Raw genomic sequence first — 19,682 nt, 5'->3', positions numbered from 1 at the left:
GTTTGGACTTGAGCACTGTGAGGTGTTTGACTTGAGCGCTGTAAGGTGTTTGGATTTGAGTGCTGTGAGGTGTTTGGACTTGAGCGCTGTGAGGTGTTTGGACTTGAGCACTGTGAGGTGTTTGGACTTGAGCACTGTGAGGTGTTTGGACTTGAGCACTGTGAGGTGTTTCACAGCTGAGTTCCTCCCATGCCCCCCACCCCCTGAGTTCCTCCCATGCCCCGCGCCCCCTGAGTTCCTCCCATGCCCCCCGCCCCCTGAGTTCCTCCCATGCCCCCCGCCCCCTGAGCTCCTCCCATGCCCCCCGCCCCCTGAGTTCCTCCCATGCCCCCCACCCCCTGAGTTCCTCCCATGCTCCCCACCCCATGAGTTCCTCCCATGCCCCCCACCCCCTGAGTTCCTCCCATGCCCCCCACCCCCTGAGTTCCTCCCCCACCCCCTGAGTTCCTCCCATGCCCCCCACCCCCTACTTTTAAGCGGTGCATATCTAGCTGAAGGGGGTAAGGGAGTGGTGCAGAAGTGATGGCAGAGAGCAGAGATGCCACATGACTGTACATGGGCTGTGGCTGGTGTGAAAGGACTGCCTGCCTGCTCAGTGGTATGGTGGTGGTGGTGGGGGGCTCTGATAAAACTCACTGCTGGCATCATCATCATCAGAGGCCTGTTTTACATCCCTGAGACACAAGGCATTTAAACACAACACATCCTCTTCCCTCTAAGTCACTTCACATTCCCTGCATAGCTGCATTCATCACAACCTCTCATCACAGCTACTGACGTGGACAGGAGGGTTATAGTCATCTAGCTAGCAGTCTAGCTCAGGGCCATATCCAAACTGATCCTAGATCAGCTCTCCTACTGGGGGCCCTGTCGTTCTGTAATTGTTTGTAATGTGTTTTTAGTTCTGTGTTGGACCACAGGAAGATTAGCTGGCGTCATGGTGTCAGCCAATGGGGATCCTAAGAAAATTCAAGATTCCTATGCTGAGACACTTTGTGAATATGGCCTATGATCTTATCCAGCAGAAAGGCCTTTTGTCAGTGCATACTTTTAAAGTTGTAGGGCAAAAGGCATAGACATGGATATCACAAACAAAACTATCGGAAAGTATGTAGGACCTAAAGTCCTTGCCTTCAATATCTGCTGTTCTATATAGTCCTACACAATAGTACAACCAATATAAAGTACAGCATTACACATGACAACTATTACATTACATTGAGTACTGCATCAGAAGAAGAAACTGAGGTGCCCTACATTATACTATACAACCTCATACCCCACAACAGTTACATACTGGTCAAATGTAAGTGTGTTTCCTGTATCATGGAGGCTATGTTGTTGTGCTGTGTGCAGAGACTGATATGTCCCCATTAGGACTAGTGAGACGCATACTGTTTACTGACAGCTGGGCTGACATACACTGTGTGTGTGTGTGTGTGTGTGTGTGTGTCTGTCTGTCTGTCTGTCTGTCTGTCTGTCTGTGTGTCTGTGTGTCTGTCTGTCTGTCTGTCTGTCTGTCTGTCTGTCTGTCTGTCTGTCTGTGTGTCTGTGTGTCTGTGTGTCTGTGTGTCTGTGTGTCTGTGTGTCTGTGTGTCTGTGTGCACGTGCATGTGTGTGTGTATTTAGGAATGCCAGCTTCACTTTTCCCAACAAGGTCGCCTGCCCCTCCAGTATCATCATCTTCACCCCTCACCTTTGACCACTACGTTTCCCTGAGGACAAGCAAGCAGCAAACTCCACTTCCCTTTGCAAAACAAAATAAAAAACTATCTCCCTGATGACTTCCAAACTTCCTCAAGCTCTGACAGAGTGAAATTGAGAGTTGACTCTGTGGTAAGCCTATCTCTTCCCTGGTTTTGGGGGACTGTTGGATGGCCCACTATGACACTGACCTAGTTGTGTCAGTGTGGAGGCTTCTGGCTGTCACATGGTGTCTGAGGGGAGCTCTCTGTGGGTGTGGAGGTGCAAGATGCTGGGTGTTTTGACCAGAGGTGGAAAAAGTACCCAATTGTCCTACTTAAAAGTAAAGATAACTTAATAGAAAATGACTCAAGTAAAAGTGAACGCCACCCAGTAAAATTTTACTTGAGTAAAAGTGTCAAGGACATTGGACTGAGCTGACAGGGATTGAGACTGAAGCACGGGACATAGGACATTGGACTGAGCTGACAGGGATTGAGACTGAAGCACGGGACATAGGACATTGGACTGAGCTGACAGGGATTGAGACTGAAGCACGGGACATAGGACATTGGACTGAGCTGACAGGGATTGAGACTGAAACACGGGACATAGGACATTGGACTGAACTGACAGGGATTGAGACTGAAGCATGGGACATAGGACATTGGACTGAACTGACAGGGATTGAGACTGAAGCACGGGACATAGGACATTGGACTGAGCTGACAGGGATTGAGACTGAAGCACAGGACATAGGACATTGGACTGAGCTGACAGGGATTGGGACTGAAGCACGGGACATAGGACAGTGGACTGAACTGACAGGGATTGAGACTGAAGCACGGGACATAGGACATTGGACTGAGCTGACAGGGATTGAGACTGAAGCACGGGACATAGGACATTGGACTGAGCTGACAGGGATTGGGACTGAAGCACGGGACATAGGACATTGGACTGAGCTGACAGGGATTGAGACTGAAGCATGGGACATAGGACATTGGACTGAACTGACAGGGATTGAGACTGAAGCACGGGACATAGGACATTGGGGTGAACTGACAGGGATTGGGACTGAAGCACGGGACATAGGACATTGGGGTGAACTGACAGGGATTGGGACTGAAGCACGGGACATAGGACATTGGGGTGAACTGACAGGGATTGGGACTGAAGCACGGGACATAGGACATTGGGGTGAACTGACAGGGATTGGGACTGAAGCACGGGACATAGGACATTGGACTGAACTGACAGGGATTGAGACTGAAGCACGGGACATAGGACATTGGACTGAACTGACAGGGATTGAGACTGAAGCACGGGACATAGGACATTGGACTGAGCTGACAGGGATTGAGACTGAAGCACGGGACATAGGACATTGGGGTGAACTGACAGGGATTGAGACTGAAGCACGGGACATAGGACATTGGACTGAACTGACAGGGATTGAGACTGAAGCATGGGACATAGGACATTGGACTGAACTGACAGGGATTGAGACTGAAGCACGGGACATAGGACATTGGACTGAGCTGACAGGGATTGAGACTGAAGCATGGGACATAGGACATTGGACTGAACTGACAGGGATTGAGACTGAAGCACGGGACATAGGACATTGGACTGAGCTGACAGGGATTGAGACTGAAGCATGGGACATAGGACATTGGACTGAACTGACAGGGATTGAGACTGAAGCACGGGACATAGGACATTGGACTGAACTGACAGGGATTGAGACTGAAGCACGGGACATAGGACATTGGACTGAGCTGACAGGGATTGGGGGAAGTGTCAGTGTCTGAATGTGGCTCATCTTGGGGAGCTGTTGGGTGAATGTTCTCAGGGTCAGGGATTCATGGTCTGGGCACAGAGGGAAGAAGACACAGGCAGACAGACAGACTGTGGCCTAGTCAGCAAGGCTCCCCTACTGCTCCAGCAGCCTGTGTAAATGTGTTCTATCCTTGTGTGTGTGTGTGTGTGTGTGTGTGTGTGTGTGTGTGTGTGTGTGTGTGTGTGTGTGTGTAAGAAAGCTAAATCAACAAATATGGCAGAGCATATTTCCCAGTCTTATGTTTGTGTGACGGCCACTTGTTACTCTGTATTTTTAGGAAATAATTTACTTTGTTTAGATAAGATAACTCTCTTCCTTAATCTATGGCCTCAATTATTCTCAACCCACAGTTCATTACAGTACACCATGAAAGATCATTCTCAACCCACAGTTCATTACAGTACACCAGCAAGGATAATTCTCAACACACAGTTCATTACAGTACCCCAGCAAGGATCATTTTCAACCCACAGTTCATTACCGTACACCAGCAAGGATCATTCTCAACCCACAGTTCATGACAGTACACCAGCAAGGATCATTCTCAACCCACAGTTCATGACAGTACACCAGCAAGGATCATTCTCAACCCACAGTTCATGACAGTACACCAGCAAGGATCATTCTCAATCCACAGTTCATGACAGTACACCAGCAAGGATCATTCTCAACCCACAGTTCATGACAGTACACCAGCAAGGATCATTCTCAACCCACAGTTCATGACAGTACACCAGCAAGGATCATTCTCAACCCACAGTTCATGACAGTACACCAGCAAGGATCATTCTCAACCCACAGTTCATTACAGTACACCAGCAAGGATCATTCTCAACCCACAGTTCATTACAGTACACCAGCAAGGATCATTCTCAACCCACAGTTCATTACAGTACAGCAGCAAGGATCATTCTCAAACCACAGTTCATGACAGTACACCAGCAAGGATCATTCTCAAACCACAGTTCATTACAGTACAGCAGCAAGGATCATTCTCAAACCACAGTTCATGACAGTACACCAGCAAGGATCATTCTCAAACCACAGTTCATGACAGTACACCAGCAAGGATCATTCTCAACCCACAGTTCATTACAGTACACCAGCAAGGATCATTCTCAAACCACAGTTCATTACAGTACACCAGCAAGGATCATTCTCAAACCACAGTTCATTACAGTACACCAGCAAGGATCATTCTCAAACCACAGTTCATTACAGTACACCAGCAAGGATCATTCTCAAACCACAGTTCATTACAGTACACCAGCAAGGATCATTCTCAAACCACAGTTCATTACAGTACACCAGCAAGGATCATTCTCAAACCACAGTTCATTACAGTACACCAGCAAGGATCATTCTCAAACCACAGTTCATTACAGTACACCAGCAAGGATCATTCTCAAACCACAGTTCATTACAGTACACCAGCAAGGATCATTCTCAAACCACAGTTCATGACAGTACACCAGCAAGGATCATTCTCAACCCACAGTTCATTACAGTACACCAGCAAGGATCATTCTCAAACCACAGTTCATTACAGTACACCAGCAAGGATCATTCTCAAACCACAGTTCATTACAGTACACCAGCAAGGATCATTCTCAAACCACAGTTCATTACAGTACACCAGCAAGGATCATTCTCAAACCACAGTTCATTACAGTACAGCAGCAAGGATCATTCTCAAACCACAGTTCATTACAGTACACCAGCAAGGATCATTCTCAAACCACAGTTCATTACAGTACACCAGCAAGGATCATTCTCAAACCACAGTTCATTACAGTACACCAGCAAGGATCATTCTCAAACCACAGTTCATTACAGTACACCAGCAAGGATCATTCTCAAACCACAGTTCATTACAGTACACCAGCAAGGATCATTCTCAAACCACAGTTCATTACAGTACACCAGCAAGGATCATTCTCAACCCACAGTTCATTACAGTACACCAGCAAGGATCATTCTCAAACCACAGTTCATTACAGTACACCAGCAAGGATCATTCTCAAACCACAGTTCATTACAGTACAGCAGCAAAGATACATTTCCAAACACATTTAATAACAATGTGTAATACAATTGTAATAACATAGTAATAAAACACTGATACAAGCCCAGTGCTTCTTGCAACTGGAACAAGGAAGCCACTTGAGAGTTCTGTCACAAGGCACCTTCTTAACAAGCACTGCCTCTTCTAATGTTATAGCCCTCAGTGTAAGACCATGACCCCCCTGTTTTATGCAGCATTCCAATCCCATCATTCATGACGTTCCATTTGTGCCATGCCAGAGGGGGCAAGGGGGCAGCGCTTTCTCAGGACGTGTGTGTGTGTGTGTGTGTGTGTGTGTGTGTGTGTGTGTGTGTGTGTGTCCATTTGAGTGTGTGTACACGCGTCTGCAGGTGAGTGCATGTGAATCCGTGTGTGTGTCTGGTGAGGGCTGTGTGTGCGTGTGTGCGTGCGTGCATACACTCGTGTGCAGGTTTGTGTGTGAGTCTGTGCGTGTGTATGTGTGTGTGTCGGCTGACGGACAGGGCTGAGTGACTGCATTGACAAGACTGTGGGAACAGGGGGCGTAAGCTAAGCTGTTCCCGAGCAGTAACAGCCTTTCACTACAGAATGACAGAACTACCTGTCAGCACCAAAACATGTTTTCCTCCTACATTCTTTTTGAACATGAAGTACCTAGGTCCACCAGGAGATGTCAGTCTTCTTTGCCTTATACAATCAGTAGAGGGTATTTTTGGGTAGCATTTAAATGTTGGCCCTAATTCCCACCTTTTAATGACAACATTTTCATCCAGAGGATTTTTTGGGCATCAGATGAGAACATTGGAAATATTGGGCGCATAGGCCAAAGGCTAAGGAGTGAGCCTATCACCTGTGATGCCAAAATATATATTTTTTATTTTTACTTCACCTTTATTTAACCAGGTAGGCCAGTTGAGAGCAAGTTATCAATTACATCTGCGACCTGTCCAAGATAAAGCAAAGCAGTGCGACAAAAACAACAACACAGAATTACACATGGGATAAACAAACGTACAGTCAATAACACAATAGAAAATCTGTATACAGTGTGTGCAAATGAAGTAAGGAGGTAAGGCAATAAATAGGCCAATAGTGGCGAAGTAATTACAATATAAAGAAACATCCTACAGGACACATTGTCTGGTCACCGTGCAGGGGGTAGTCAAAGGTAGACTCAGTGAAATGACTTTGCCACGTGCAGCACTGCAGATATTGTGATGAGCGACAGTCACACACAGTATCGTCGTGTGTGCACAGGTTTGCTTCACACTTGTACAACGTGGTAGCCACTGGACCAAAACAGCGGAGAACTTGAGCCTCGTGCTTCAACACTCTTAGTTGTTGCAGAAATTGATCCACTATGCTGTTTACTTTCTGCATCTACGTCATAACGCTGACTCTACCTTTAAAGCTAGAATCCTTAGTTGCTACATCAATTTTTGGACTTATAACTTAATGATATATACCCATTGATTCTTGAAGAATATAACTTATAAATGCCTCATGAGCTCAGTTCAACTTGTTATACTCCAATGTTTGCAAGCCAAGTTAATGTAAACAAACACGGTATAGCCTCAACACATGGCTAAAAGTATCATTTTGAAATGATGGATGCTTTGAATTTGAGAGTGGTTACATTTCTCAGCTTTTTACCAAAACACAGGCAGGGTGTCACTTTGTTATTGTTTCAATGAAGGATTCCAGCTTTAAGTGTTAAATCTATGCCCTTATAATGAAAACATAAAGTCATGCGTTACGTTAAATAAATGTTTATTCTTGGCAACACAGTGGCACTTAATCCCCTGTGGCATAGCTTCCAGGAACTGAATTCCCAGACGTTCCGATCATGAAAAATAATGGCTAGTTTATTATACAGCTGAGGGAGGCTTACCTTTCTCATCTACAGTGCCATCTCTGTGCTCCTGTATTTACAGGGGTGGCTGAGCACATGACTGTTGGTGTTGCTGTGTGTGGTAGCACGTTGCCATGCCAATGATCTCACATACAGTGCCTTCAGAAAGTATTCATTCTGCTTGGATTATTACACATTTCGTTGTGTTACAGCCTGAATTCCACACAATACCCTATAATGACAAAATGACATGTAAAAATAATAATAATAATAATGTTGCTCATTTATTGGAAGTAAAATACAGAAATATCTCATTTACACAAGTATTCACACCCCAGAGTCAATACATGTTAGAATCATCTTTGTCTTGCTAAGTAAGTCTCTAAGAGATTTTCCCACCTGGATTGTAAAATCTTTGCACATTGTTATGAAATAATTCAAACTCGGTCAAGTTGGTTGTTGATCATTGCTATACAGCCATTTTCGAGTCTTGACCTAGTTTTTCAAGTCGATTTAAGACAAAATTGTAACTTGGCCACTCAGAAACATTCAATGTCGTCTTGGTAAACAACGCCAGTGTAGATTTGGGGTGTGTTTTAGGTTATTGTCTTACTGAAAGGTGAATTTGTCTTCCAGTGTCTGTTGGAAAGCAGACTGAACCAGGTGTTCCTCTAGGATTTTGCCTGTGCTTAGCTCTATTCTATGTATTTTTATCCTACAAAACTCCCTAGTCTTTGCTGATGACAAGCATACCCATAACATGCTTGAAAATATGAAGAGTGGTACTCAGTGATGCCCCGAACATAATGCTTTGTATTGAGGTTCATTTCTTTGGCACATTATTATTATTATTATTATTATTGCAGTTGTACTTTAGTGCCTTATTACAAGCAGGATGTATGTTTTGGAATATTTTTATTCTACACAGGCTTCCTTCTTTTCGCTCTGTAATTTAGGTTAGAATTGTGTAGTTACTTTAATGTTGTTGATCCATCCTCAGTTTTCTCCCATCACAGCCATTAAACTCTGTAACTGTTTTAATAACCTCTACAGGATTGGTGGGACAGTTGCGCTAACATGGGCTAATGCAATTAGCATGAGGTTGTAAGTAACAAGAAGATTTCCCAGGACATAGACATATCTGATATGGGCAGAAAGCTTAAATTCTTGTTAATCTAACTGTGCTGTCCAATTTACAGTAGCTATTACAGTGAAAGAATACCATGCTATTGTTTGAGGAGAGTGCACAGTTATGAACTTGACAAGTTATTAAGAAACCAATTAGGCATATTTGGGCAGTCTTGATACAAAACTTTGAACAGAAATGCAATGGTTCATTGGATCAGTCTAAAACTTTGCACATACACTGCTGCCATCTGGTTGCTAAAATCTAAATTACGCCTGGGCTGGAATAATACATTATGGCCTTTCTCTTGCATTTCAATGATGATGGTACAAAAAAAATACTAACTTTCTTTTACCAGATCGAATGTGTTAAATTCTCCTACATTCATTTCACATTTCCACAAACTTCAAAGTGTTTCCTTTCAAATGGTATCAATAATATGCATTTCCTTGCTTCAGGTCCTGAGCTACAGGCAGTTAGATTTGGGTATGTCATTTTAGGGGAAAATTGAAAAAAAGTTAGGAAGGACGCATGTATCTTTGTAGTGATTGGGTATATTGATACACCATACAAAGTGCAATTAATAACTTCACTATGCTCAAAGGGATTTTCAGTGTCTGCTTTAAAAATATATATATATATATGCATCTACCAATAGGTGCCCTTTATACAAGGCATTGTAAAACCTCCCTAGTCTTTGTGGTTGGATTTGTGTTAAAAATGCGTGGCTCGACTGAGGGACCTTACAATTATCTGTATGTGGGGGTTACAGAGATGACGTAGTCATTCAAATCAAATCAAATTTTATTTGTCACATATGCCGAATACAACTGTTGTAGACTTTACTATGAAATGATTGCTTACGAGCCCTTCCCAACAATGCAGAGTTTAAAAATAAAATAAATAAATAGTAACACGAGGAATAAAATAAAATACACAAGATTGGAGCTATATACAGGGAGTAGCAGTATCAGATCAATGTGGAGAGGTACGAGGTATTTGAGGTAGATACAGTGCCTTGCAAAAGTATTCGGCCCCCTTGAACTTTGCGACCTTTTGCCACATTTCAGGCTTCAAACATAAAGATAGAAAACTGTATTTTTTTGTGAAGAATCAACAACAAGTGGGACACAATCATGAAGTGGAACAACATTTATTGGATATTTCAAACTTTTTTAACAAATCAAAAACTGAAAAATTGGGCGTGCAAAATTATTCAGCCCCCTTAAGTTAATACTTTGTAGCGCCACCTTTTGCTGTGATTACAGCTGTAAGTCGCTTGGGGTATGTCTCTATCAGTTTTGCACATCGAGAGACTGGAATTTTTTCCCATTCCTCCTTGCAAAACAGCTCGAGCTCAGTGAGGTTGGATGGAGAGCATTTGTGAACAGCAGTTTTCAGTTCTTTCCACAGATTCTCGATTGGATTCAGGTCTGGACTTTGACTTGGCCATTCTAACACCTGGATATGTTTATTTTTGAACCATTCCATTGTAGATTTTGCTTTATGTTTTGGATCATTGTCTTGTTGGAAGACAAATCTCCGTCCCAGTCTCAGGTCTTTTGCAGACTCCATCAGGTTTTCTTCCAGAATGGTCCTGTATTTGGCTCCATCCATCTTCCCATCAATTTTAACCATCTTCCCTGTCCCTGCTGAAGAAAAGCAGGCCCAAACCATGATGCTGCCACCACCATGTTTGACAGTGGGGATGGTGTGTTCAGCTGTGTTGCTTTTACGCCAAACATAACATTTTGCATTGTTGCCAAAAAGTTCAATTTTGGTTTCATCTGACCAGAGCACCTTCTTCCACATGTTTGGTTTGTCTCCCAGGTGGCTTGTGGCAAACTTTAAACAACACTTTTTATGGATATCTTTAAGAAATGGCTTTCTTCTTGCCACTCTTCCATAAAGGCCAGATTTGTGCAATATACGACTGATTGTTGTATACGACTGAGTGATCATGGGCCTCTTGGCTGCATCTCTGATCAGTCTTCTCCTTGTATGAGCTGAAAGTTTAGAGGGACGGCCAGGTCTTGGTAGATTTGCAGTGGTCTGATACTCCTTCCATTTCAATATTATCGCTTGCACAGTGCTCCTTGGGATGTTTAAAGCTTGGGAAATATTTTTGTATCCAAATCCGGCTTTAAACTTCTTCACAACAGTATCTCGGACCTGCCTGGTGTGTTCCTTGTTCTTCATGATGCTCTCTGCGCTTTTAACGGACCTCTGAGACTATCACAGTGCAGGTGCATTTATACGGAGACTTGATTCCACACAGGTGGATTGTATTTATCCTCATTAGTCATTTAGGTCAACATTGGATCATTCAGAGATCCTCACTGAACTTCTGGAGAGAGTTTGCTGCACTGAAAGTAAAGGGGCTGAATAATTTTGCACGCCCAATTTTTCAGTTTTTGATTTGTTAAAAAAGTTTGAAATATCCAATAAATGTCGTTCCACTTCATGATTGTGTCCCACTTGTTGTTGATTCTTCACAAAAAAATACAGTTTTCTATCTTTATGTTTGAAGCCTGAAATGTGGCAAAAGGTCGCAAAGTTCAAGGGGGCCGAATACTTTTGCAAGGCACTGTATATGAAGGCAGGGTAAAGTGACTAGGCATCAGGATAGATAATAATAAGAGTAAAATAAAGAACAAAATAGCAGCAGAAAGTTATGTGTGTGTGTGTAGTGAATGTGTGTGAGTGTCAATGTGTGTGCGTGAGTGAGTGTGTGTATGGTGTGTATATATAGTCAAGTGAGTGTGTGTATGGTGTGTATATGTAGTCTAGTTAGTTAGTGAGTGTGTGTATGGTGTGTATATATAGTCTAGTGAGTGTGCATAGGGTCAGTGCAAGATAGTCAGTGCAGACAGTTTGGGTACCATTAATTGACTATTTAGCAGTCTGGCTATTTGGCAGTCTTATGGCTTGAGGGTAGAAGCTGTCTCAGTTGGTCAGTTTTCGGGGCTTCCTCTGATATAGATATTCTGATATAGAGTTCCTGGATGGCAGGGAGCTCGGCCACAATGATGTACTGGGCTGTCCACACCACCCGCTGTAGCGCTTTTTGGTCAAGGGCGTTGCATTTGCCAGACCATGCGGTGATGCAGCTAGTCAAGATGCTCTCGATGGTGCATCTGTAGAACATTTTGAGGGGCCCATGCCAAATCTTTTCAGCATCCTGAGGGGGAAGAGGCACTGCCTTGCCCTCTTCACGACTGTGCGGGTGTGTGTGGACCATGTTAGGTTCTTCAAAATGTATATTAAACACTTACTGCACACAGAGTGAGTCCATTCAACTTATCATGTGACTCGTTAAGCACATTTTTTACTCCTGATCTTATTTAGGCTTGTCATAACAAAGGGGTTGAATACTTATTTACTCTAGACATTTCAGCTCTTTATTTTTAATGAATTTATAAACATTTCTTAAAACATAATTCCACTTTGACATTATGTGGTATTGTGTGTAAGCCAGTGACACACAATTTCAATTTAACCAATTTTACATTCAGGCTGTAAAATTGATTAAGTCAAAATAGATTAAGTCAAAATGCCACAAAGTCAAAATTATGAATTTAAACCTAACCTTTACCTTAACCACACTGCCTAACCCTAACCTTAAATTAAGACCAAAAAGACAATAACAAAAAAGTAATCAGGAATTTTTACAATTGAGCTAGTTTGGACTTTTCGGTTCTGGTAACTAGTGACAACCATCTCACAGTGATCTGTTTGGCAAATATTTTACCTGAATTTTAAATGTTATATACTTTGTATAATATTTGAAAATCATAAATAGATGTTCCACTTGTTTCATCTACAGTTTGTGCCAAAATACACTTGTGGCAATGCTGTTGATAATGGGCAATTTCACGATAACAGAATTACACTGAGACAAAAAACAAACAAACACATTTACTGGGAAAAAACTGTGCAGATGCTAAATTTGGTATTATGGTAAAATCTCACTCAGTTTTATTCTGTTATCGAACGTTGTATCTGTACAGTTATTCCTGCAGATGTGTTCTTGTAAAATGATCAGGGGAAATTGTGAAAAGTAGTCCTTGTGCATAGAGTTCTATGGTTTGTTAAACTTTCAAATCAATGTTTTTTGTTTGGTATACATTTTAGTATCGGCGTAATTCCTTTTTGGTTGTTAACGGGCGGGGAAACTGCTTTAGGGCGGTAACAGGAAGAGCACGAGTCCTTACCATTGGCTCCCCGTCGCAAAGACATCATGACGCACACCAAAGGGGCGTGACTTTGAAGAAATCAGCTGGAGAGACGTGAACTAATAGACGCCTAGCTCACAGGGGAGATAGGGTTATGGTTGATATTTTACCAAAGAAGAGCAGTTTAAGCAAAAGTACAGAGTTACTTACTGCTTTAGCTAGATGCTAAATTAGTCAGTGAGCAATCTGAAGTGAAAGGAAGGAAAATGCTATCTTTGTTTTAGCGCTGAGTTTTTGTGCAACATTAGCTCTACTTAGCTAGTTCTCTCAAGCCAAGGCTCTCGAGGAGGCAGCCTCTTCTTTCCTCCACACCACTCATTTCTCGCGCCCGGTTAATGTGACGGACGGACCGACATGTGGGTCAGTACTGGAACAGTCGGAAGGTAGGGGGAAATGACAGTGCAACAGTGTTGCAGGCGTAATGGTCACGTGTTTACCTTTTGTTTCTGTTTTTTGCATTAGGAGGTTGTGATTACAACTCACTGCTTTAATGTTTCCCCAAATTTAGAGCTGTCAACAATAGACTACAATGACAATGTAACAAGCAATAATGATGCTAGATTTTTTTTTCTGCACACGGGTCCTGCTGCTCGGAAGCTGCTTGCGTTCGGTTGTGGTGCAGCAATGGGCTTGGTCTGTTACGCAAGACTATTGCACCTGTTTGGGGTGTACCCACTTACCCTTATCTCCACATTAACGTGTTTTGTCTCACAATTTTAACTAATTTCACGTTTGTTTTCGAGTAATCTAGTGTATATTTTGGGGATATATCTTGTCAGCAATAAATGCTTATGCATCAGTTGCCTGCAGGTCTCCTACCAGTGAACAATATATTGGGTCTCACACTGTAGAGAATATGAATAATCTGATGCTTGGTTATGAATGGATGCGCATCAGCAATCACACAAAACACCTTTCATTGATGCCAATTTAATAGTATGTTATAGTCTCCAGCAGCTTTCTGCTTCCTTGCAGTGTTTCAAAATGCAGTCTTTCATAGAAGAAAAGCTGAATTGCAGATTGATTGTTGATTTGACAGACACGGCCTGTGATGGGTTAGGTTACGCTAGGTTGCTGTACCACTGTCAGTGATTCAGTTAGTCAGTACTCCAAATCACGAATTGCAGTCTGCCAATTATGCTGTTAGAAACATCCTTTGTCATATTATCTGTTGACCAAAACCAATGCCTTGTGAGGAAAGGTTACTTTTTGTTAGGGAGGACAAGAGGAATTATCTTCCCCATATATGTTATAGATGTGTAATAAACACAACATTGCATCTGCTTCGGCCCTGCACTCAGGAAGTAGGATTTAACAAACAAAAAACTATGATGCTGCTCTCGTTGAATGCCCAGCTTTATCCTATATCTACATTATATATCTTATCATATGGATACAGGGCCAAACAAGCCGTTATAGTGACCAGGGCCTGTTTTGTCTGTCAGAAGTTAGCAGATAACATGCTGCATTGAGACACATGGACGTAACAGAGAGAGAGAGAGAGACCACATTAGAGACACATATTTCCAACAGATCACAGAGACCCACAAAGAATTAGAAAACAAATCAAACATCGATAAACTCCCATATCTGTTAGGCAAAATACCACATTATGCAGTCACAGCAGCAAGATATGTGGCCCATTGCCATGAGAAAAGGGCAACCAGTGGAGCACAAACAAATTGTAAATACCACCAATATTTGTCTTCCCTTTCGTACTTCAACTACTTGCACATTGTTACAACACTGTACATAGCGCATAGTATACCATGTAAAATGTCTATTCTTTTAACTTTTGTGAGTGTAATGTTCACTAATGTTTCCTTGTTTATTTACCTTTTGTTTATTGTCTATTCCATTTGCTTTGGCAATGTAAACATATGACCTTTGAATTGGAGAGAGAGAGATGAGACCGACGCCGTTGGGGCAGTGTGTGGCAGACAGGCAGAGCCGTGCCTAATGCCAGGGTCTGAGACAGAGCAGATGCCTGAGCTGAGAGGAGTGACAGGAGTGACACTTATCCTGCAGTCCAAAGTAAAAGTGTTCTTGTGGGTGGTTGGTTTACTGGTACATGTTGTGAGTGTACTGCTTGTCATTTTGAGCACCTTCCCCCTGAAAAGGCTGTGCACAGCCCTGTGTGCAAGTGTCTCTGGTGTTTACATATGCCTGAGGAGTTAGTGGTAGTCCCAGGTGATGTTTTGGTCATGTGACGTGCACTTGGAGCTTATGAAACACTGTTAGTAATGTCCATTGTGTAAGAAAGGCTGTCTGGTTTATTCAGGCTCCTAACAGAAGCTATGGAAGCTATTGATAATGGAAGGACATGGCGAGACATTGCCATTGGCTAAGACATTGTCAACCCTGGGGATATGGCTTGACCAAAGAGGAAGAGGGAAGGCATTAGAGAGAGACAGAAAGGGAGAGAAAGAGACAGAGAGGGAGGGAGAGAAACCTAGGAGGATATGGATTGGCAAATGAGGGTCAGAGAGATGGAGGAGGAGAGGGAGGAAGTAGGACAGAGAAGGATGCATGTCTTGTTTACAAGGCAGTGAAGCAGTAGAGTCACCCATCCCCAGACATACTCCCATAGTGCAGAGAGCTACCCATTAGGCCTGTTGTGATGGATGCATTTAGAAATCTTTGTGTTGTGTGTTCCTATAGCTCTTTGTGTGTGTCAATGTCGGTCTGTGTGTCAGAAGCCCGGGGCAGTTTAATAACATAGGAGACTGTAGCTGGGTGCCCATGCCTCTCCCCTGGACCTGTTTACAGTAGACCACATTAGCCAGGCTGTTTACAGTAGACCACATTAGCCAGGCTGTTTACAGTAGACCACATTAGCCAGGCTGTTTACAGTAGACCACATTAGCCAGGCTGTTTACAGTAGACCACAGCAGCCTGGCTGTTTACAGCAGACCACAGCAGACCACAGCAGCCAGGCTGTTTACAGTAGACCAGTGCAGCCTGGCTGTTTACAGTAGACCAGTGCAGCCTGGCTGTTTACAGTAGACCAGTGCAGCCTGGCTGTTTACAGCAGACCACAGCAGCCAGGCTGTTTCCAGTAGACTGGTGCGCGGCCAAGATGTTTCCAGTAGACTGGTGCGCGGCCAGGCTGTTTCCAGTAGACCGGTGCGTGGCCAGGCTGTTTCCAGTAGACCGGTGCGTGGCCAGGCTGTTTCCAGTAGACCGGTGCGTGGCCAGGCTGTTTCCAGTAGACCGGTGCGTGGCCAGGCTGTTTCCAGTAGACCGGTGCGTGGCCAGGCTGTTTCCAGTAGACCGGTGCGTGGCCAGGCTGTTTCCAGTAGACCGGTGCGTGGCCAGGCTGTTTCCAGTAGACCGGTGCGTGGCCAGGCTGTTTACAGTAGACTAGTGCGGCCAGGCTGTTTACAATAGACTAGTGAGACCAGGCTGTTTACAGTAGACTAGTGTGGCCAGGCTGAGGCAGTAGACTAGTGTGGCCAGGCTAAGGCAGTAGACTAGTGTGGCCAGGCTGAGGCAGTAGACTAGAGCAAGTAGACTAGAGCAGACTGCCACTCTTGCCACTGTCTCCCCCTTTTTTTCTCTCTCTCTCTCACATGCACACACACACGTCCAGACATGCACAGACACCTGCTCTATTTATGAATAACCTAGGGTACACATTTGCCGACAGTATCAACGACCTAGCTACCATCGCCAGTCATTTTCAATGGAAGGAAGACAATTAGCTAGCTCGTGACCAGAGTTAAATTTGTGTTTGTAGTGTGTGTATGCGTGCGTGGAGCAGACTGTAGCTGTCATCCTCTGAGGGGGTGCTACAGGCAGCCAGCTGTGTCATGGTGTTTGGGTGAACTCTAGCCTTGAGGAGGAGGTGGGGGAGAAAGAAGGTAAGCCAGGAAGGGAGGGACAGTGGGTAGATAGAGAAGGTAAGCCAGGAAGGGAGGGACAGTGGGTAGAGAGAGAAGGTGAGCCAGGAAGGGAGGGACAGTGGGTAGAGAGAGAAGGTAAGCCAGGAAGGGAGGAACAGTGGGTAGAGAGAGAAGGTAAGCCAGGAAGGGAGGGACAGTGGGTAGAGAGAGAAGGTAAGCCAGGAAGGGAGGGACAGTGGGTAGAGAGAGAAGGTGAGCCAGGAAGGGAGGGACAGTGGGTAGAGAGAGAAGGTGAGCCAGGAAGGGAGGGACAGTGGGTAGAGAGAGAAGGTGGGACAGTGGGTAGAGAGAGAAGGTGAGCCAGGAAGGGAGGGACAGTGGGTAGAGAGAGAAGGTGAGCCAGGAAGGGAGGGACAGTGGGTAGAGAGAGAAGGTAAGCCAGAAAGGGAGGGACAGTGGGTAGAGAGAGAAGGCAATGGGTGTGAAAAAGAATACTTAAACTAAGGACAGAGAGTAACACCCAGGGAGGGAATAGCTGTGTAATCGAGTGGAGCGAGAGAGAAAGGAGATAGAAACACCGCAAAGAGGCCTCCCGAGTGGCGCAGTGGTCTAAGGCTGTGCCACTAGAGACTCTGGGTTCGAGCCCAGGCTCTGTCGCAGCCGGCCGCAACCGGGAGGCCCATGGTGCGGCGCACAATTGGCCCAGCGTCATCTGGGTTAGGGATGGTTTGGCCGGCAGGGATATCCTTGTCTCATCGCGCACTAGCGACTCCTGTGGCGGGCCGGGCGCAGTGCACGCTGACCAGGTCGCCAGGTGTACGGTGTTTCCTCCAACACATTGGTGCGGCTGGCTTCCGGGTTGGATGGGAATTGTGTCAAGAAGCAGTGCGGCTTGGTTGGGTTGTGTTTCGGAGGACGCATGGCTCTCGACCTTCGCCTCTCCCGAGTCCGTACGGGAGTTGCAGCGATGAGACAAGACTGTAACTACCAATTGGATACCATGAAATTGGGGAGAAAAAAGGGGTGAAAAAAATATATAAAAAAATAAAACAGCGAAAAGAGTGGTGGATGGAGAAAAGGAGGGAGCATTGGGAGAGGTATGAAAGCTCGCACTGCACTGACACAACCAAACCCATACTGAGACACTCTTATTTAAAATGTGCAGGAATACTGGAGTAATAGAGGTAGATATGTATAGTGGTAAGGTGACTAGGCATCAGGATATATGATAAACAGAGTAGCAGCCTCGTATATGATGATTGTGTGTGTGTGTGTAGAGTCAGTATAAATGTGTGTGCATGTGTTATGTGTGTGTTGGAGTGTGAGTGTAGAGTCTTGAGTCAGTGCAAAAATAAAATACAATGGCCAACTCAGGTAGTCAATGTAGCCATTCTGTGAGCTGTTTAGCAATCTTATGGCTTGGGGAAAGAAGCTGTTCAGGAGCCTGTTGGTGTCAGATTTAATGCACCGGTACCACTTGCCATGCGGAAGCAGAGAGAACTGTCTATGACTTTGGTGGCTGGAGTCTTTAACAATTTTCAGGGACTTCCTTTCACACTTCATTTCACACTGCCTGATAGAGGTCCTGGATGGCAGGGAGCTCGGTCCCAGTGATGTACTGGGCTGTCCGCACCACCCTCTGTAGAGCCATGCGATCGAGGGCGGTGCAGTTGGCATACCAAGCAGTGATGCAGCCAGTCAACATGCTCTCAATGGTTCAGCTGTAGAACATTTTTAGGAATTGAGGGGCCATGCCAAACCTTTTCAACCTCCTGAGGGGGAAGAGGCGCTGTTGCACCTTCTTTATGACTGTGTGAGTGGACCATGGAAGCTCTTGACCCCCTCCACTGCAGCCCCGTCAATGTTTCCTCTAGTCCACTATCAGCTCCTTGGTCTTACTGACTTTGAGGGAGAGGTTGTTGTCCCAAAACCACACTACCAGGTCACTGACCTCCTCTCTGTAGGCTGTGTCATCGTCACCGGTGATCAGGCCTACCAATGTTGTGTCGTCAGCAAGCTTGATGATAGTGTTGCAGTCGTGCGTGGCCAAGCAGTCATGGGCGAACAGGGAGTACAGGAGAGGACAAAGCACACACCCTTGTAGATACCCCGTTTTGAGGGTCAGCATGATGGAGGTGTTGTTGCCTACCCTCACCACCTGGGAGCAGCCCATCAGGAAGTCCAGAATCCAGTTGCAGAGGCAGTTGTTCAATGCCAGGGTCCTAAGCTTGGTGACCAGCTTGGAGAGGACAATGGTGTAGAAAGGGGGATATTTGCAAGCCGAAGAACCCCATCCCAACCGTGAAGCACGGGAGTGGCAGCATCATGTTGTGGGGGACATTTGCTGCAGGAGGGATAGCATCATGAGAGGGGAAAATTAGGTGGATATATAGAATCAACATCTCAAGACATTAGTCAGGAATTTAAAGCTCGGTGGCAAATGGGTCTTCCAAATGGACAATGACCCCAAGCATACTTCCAAAGTTGTGGCAAAATGGCTTAAGGACAACAAAGTCAAGGTTTTTGAGTGGCCATCACAAAGCCCTGACCTCAATCCTATAGAAAATTTGTGGGCAGAACTGAAAAACCGTGTGCTAGCAAGGAGGCCTACAAACTGTCTCACCAGCTCTGTCAGGAGGAATAGGCCAAAATTCACCCAAGTTATTATGAGAAGCTTGTGGAAGGCAACCTGAAACGTTTGACCCAAGTTAAACAATTTAAAGGCAATGCTACCAAATACTAATTGAGTGTATGTAAACTTCTGACCCACTGGGAATGTGATGAAAGAAATAAAAGCTTAAATAAATGATTCTCTCTACTATTATTCTGACATTTCACATTCTTAAAATAAAGTGGTGATCCTAATTGACCTAATACAGAACATTTTTATGAGTATTTAATGTCAGTAATTGTGAAAAACTGGGATGGTGGAGTTGATGTGTGTCATAACCAGCCTTTCAAAGCTTTTCATGATTACAGATGTCGGTGCTACAGTCATTGTGCCTTGAAGCCGAGTTCTTAGGAGCAGGGATGATGGTAGTCATCTTAAAACAT

At 44.5% G+C, this 19,682-nt stretch overlaps 1 protein-coding gene across 2 annotated transcripts in view; it reads left to right on the top strand.

The window, feature by feature from the left end:
• Positions 1–19,682, top strand: part of rhobtb4 (Rho related BTB domain containing 4) — a 69,702-nt gene that overhangs the window by 18,479 nt on the left and 31,541 nt on the right. Inside the window, exon 1 of one of the 2 annotated variants that reach the window (XM_036979424.2) lies at positions 12,800–13,166. The exons of the other annotated variant lie outside the window; for it this stretch is intronic. Coding sequence (XP_036835319.2) covers positions 13,138–13,166 — 29 coding nt within the window. The 5' untranslated portion in view covers positions 12,800–13,137. Of the gene's footprint in view, positions 1–12,799; positions 13,167–19,682 lie in introns of those variants that run through there. 2 annotated transcript variants of the gene reach the window in all.

Source organism: Oncorhynchus mykiss, chromosome 6, assembly GCF_057628025.1.
Source record: "Oncorhynchus mykiss isolate SJ-2025 chromosome 6, ASM5762802v1, whole genome shotgun sequence".
Classification (NCBI taxonomy): Eukaryota; Metazoa; Chordata; class Actinopteri; order Salmoniformes; family Salmonidae; genus Oncorhynchus; species Oncorhynchus mykiss.
The sequence above is the reverse complement of the archived record's forward strand: the minus strand, read 5'-3'. Positions and strand labels throughout refer to the sequence as shown.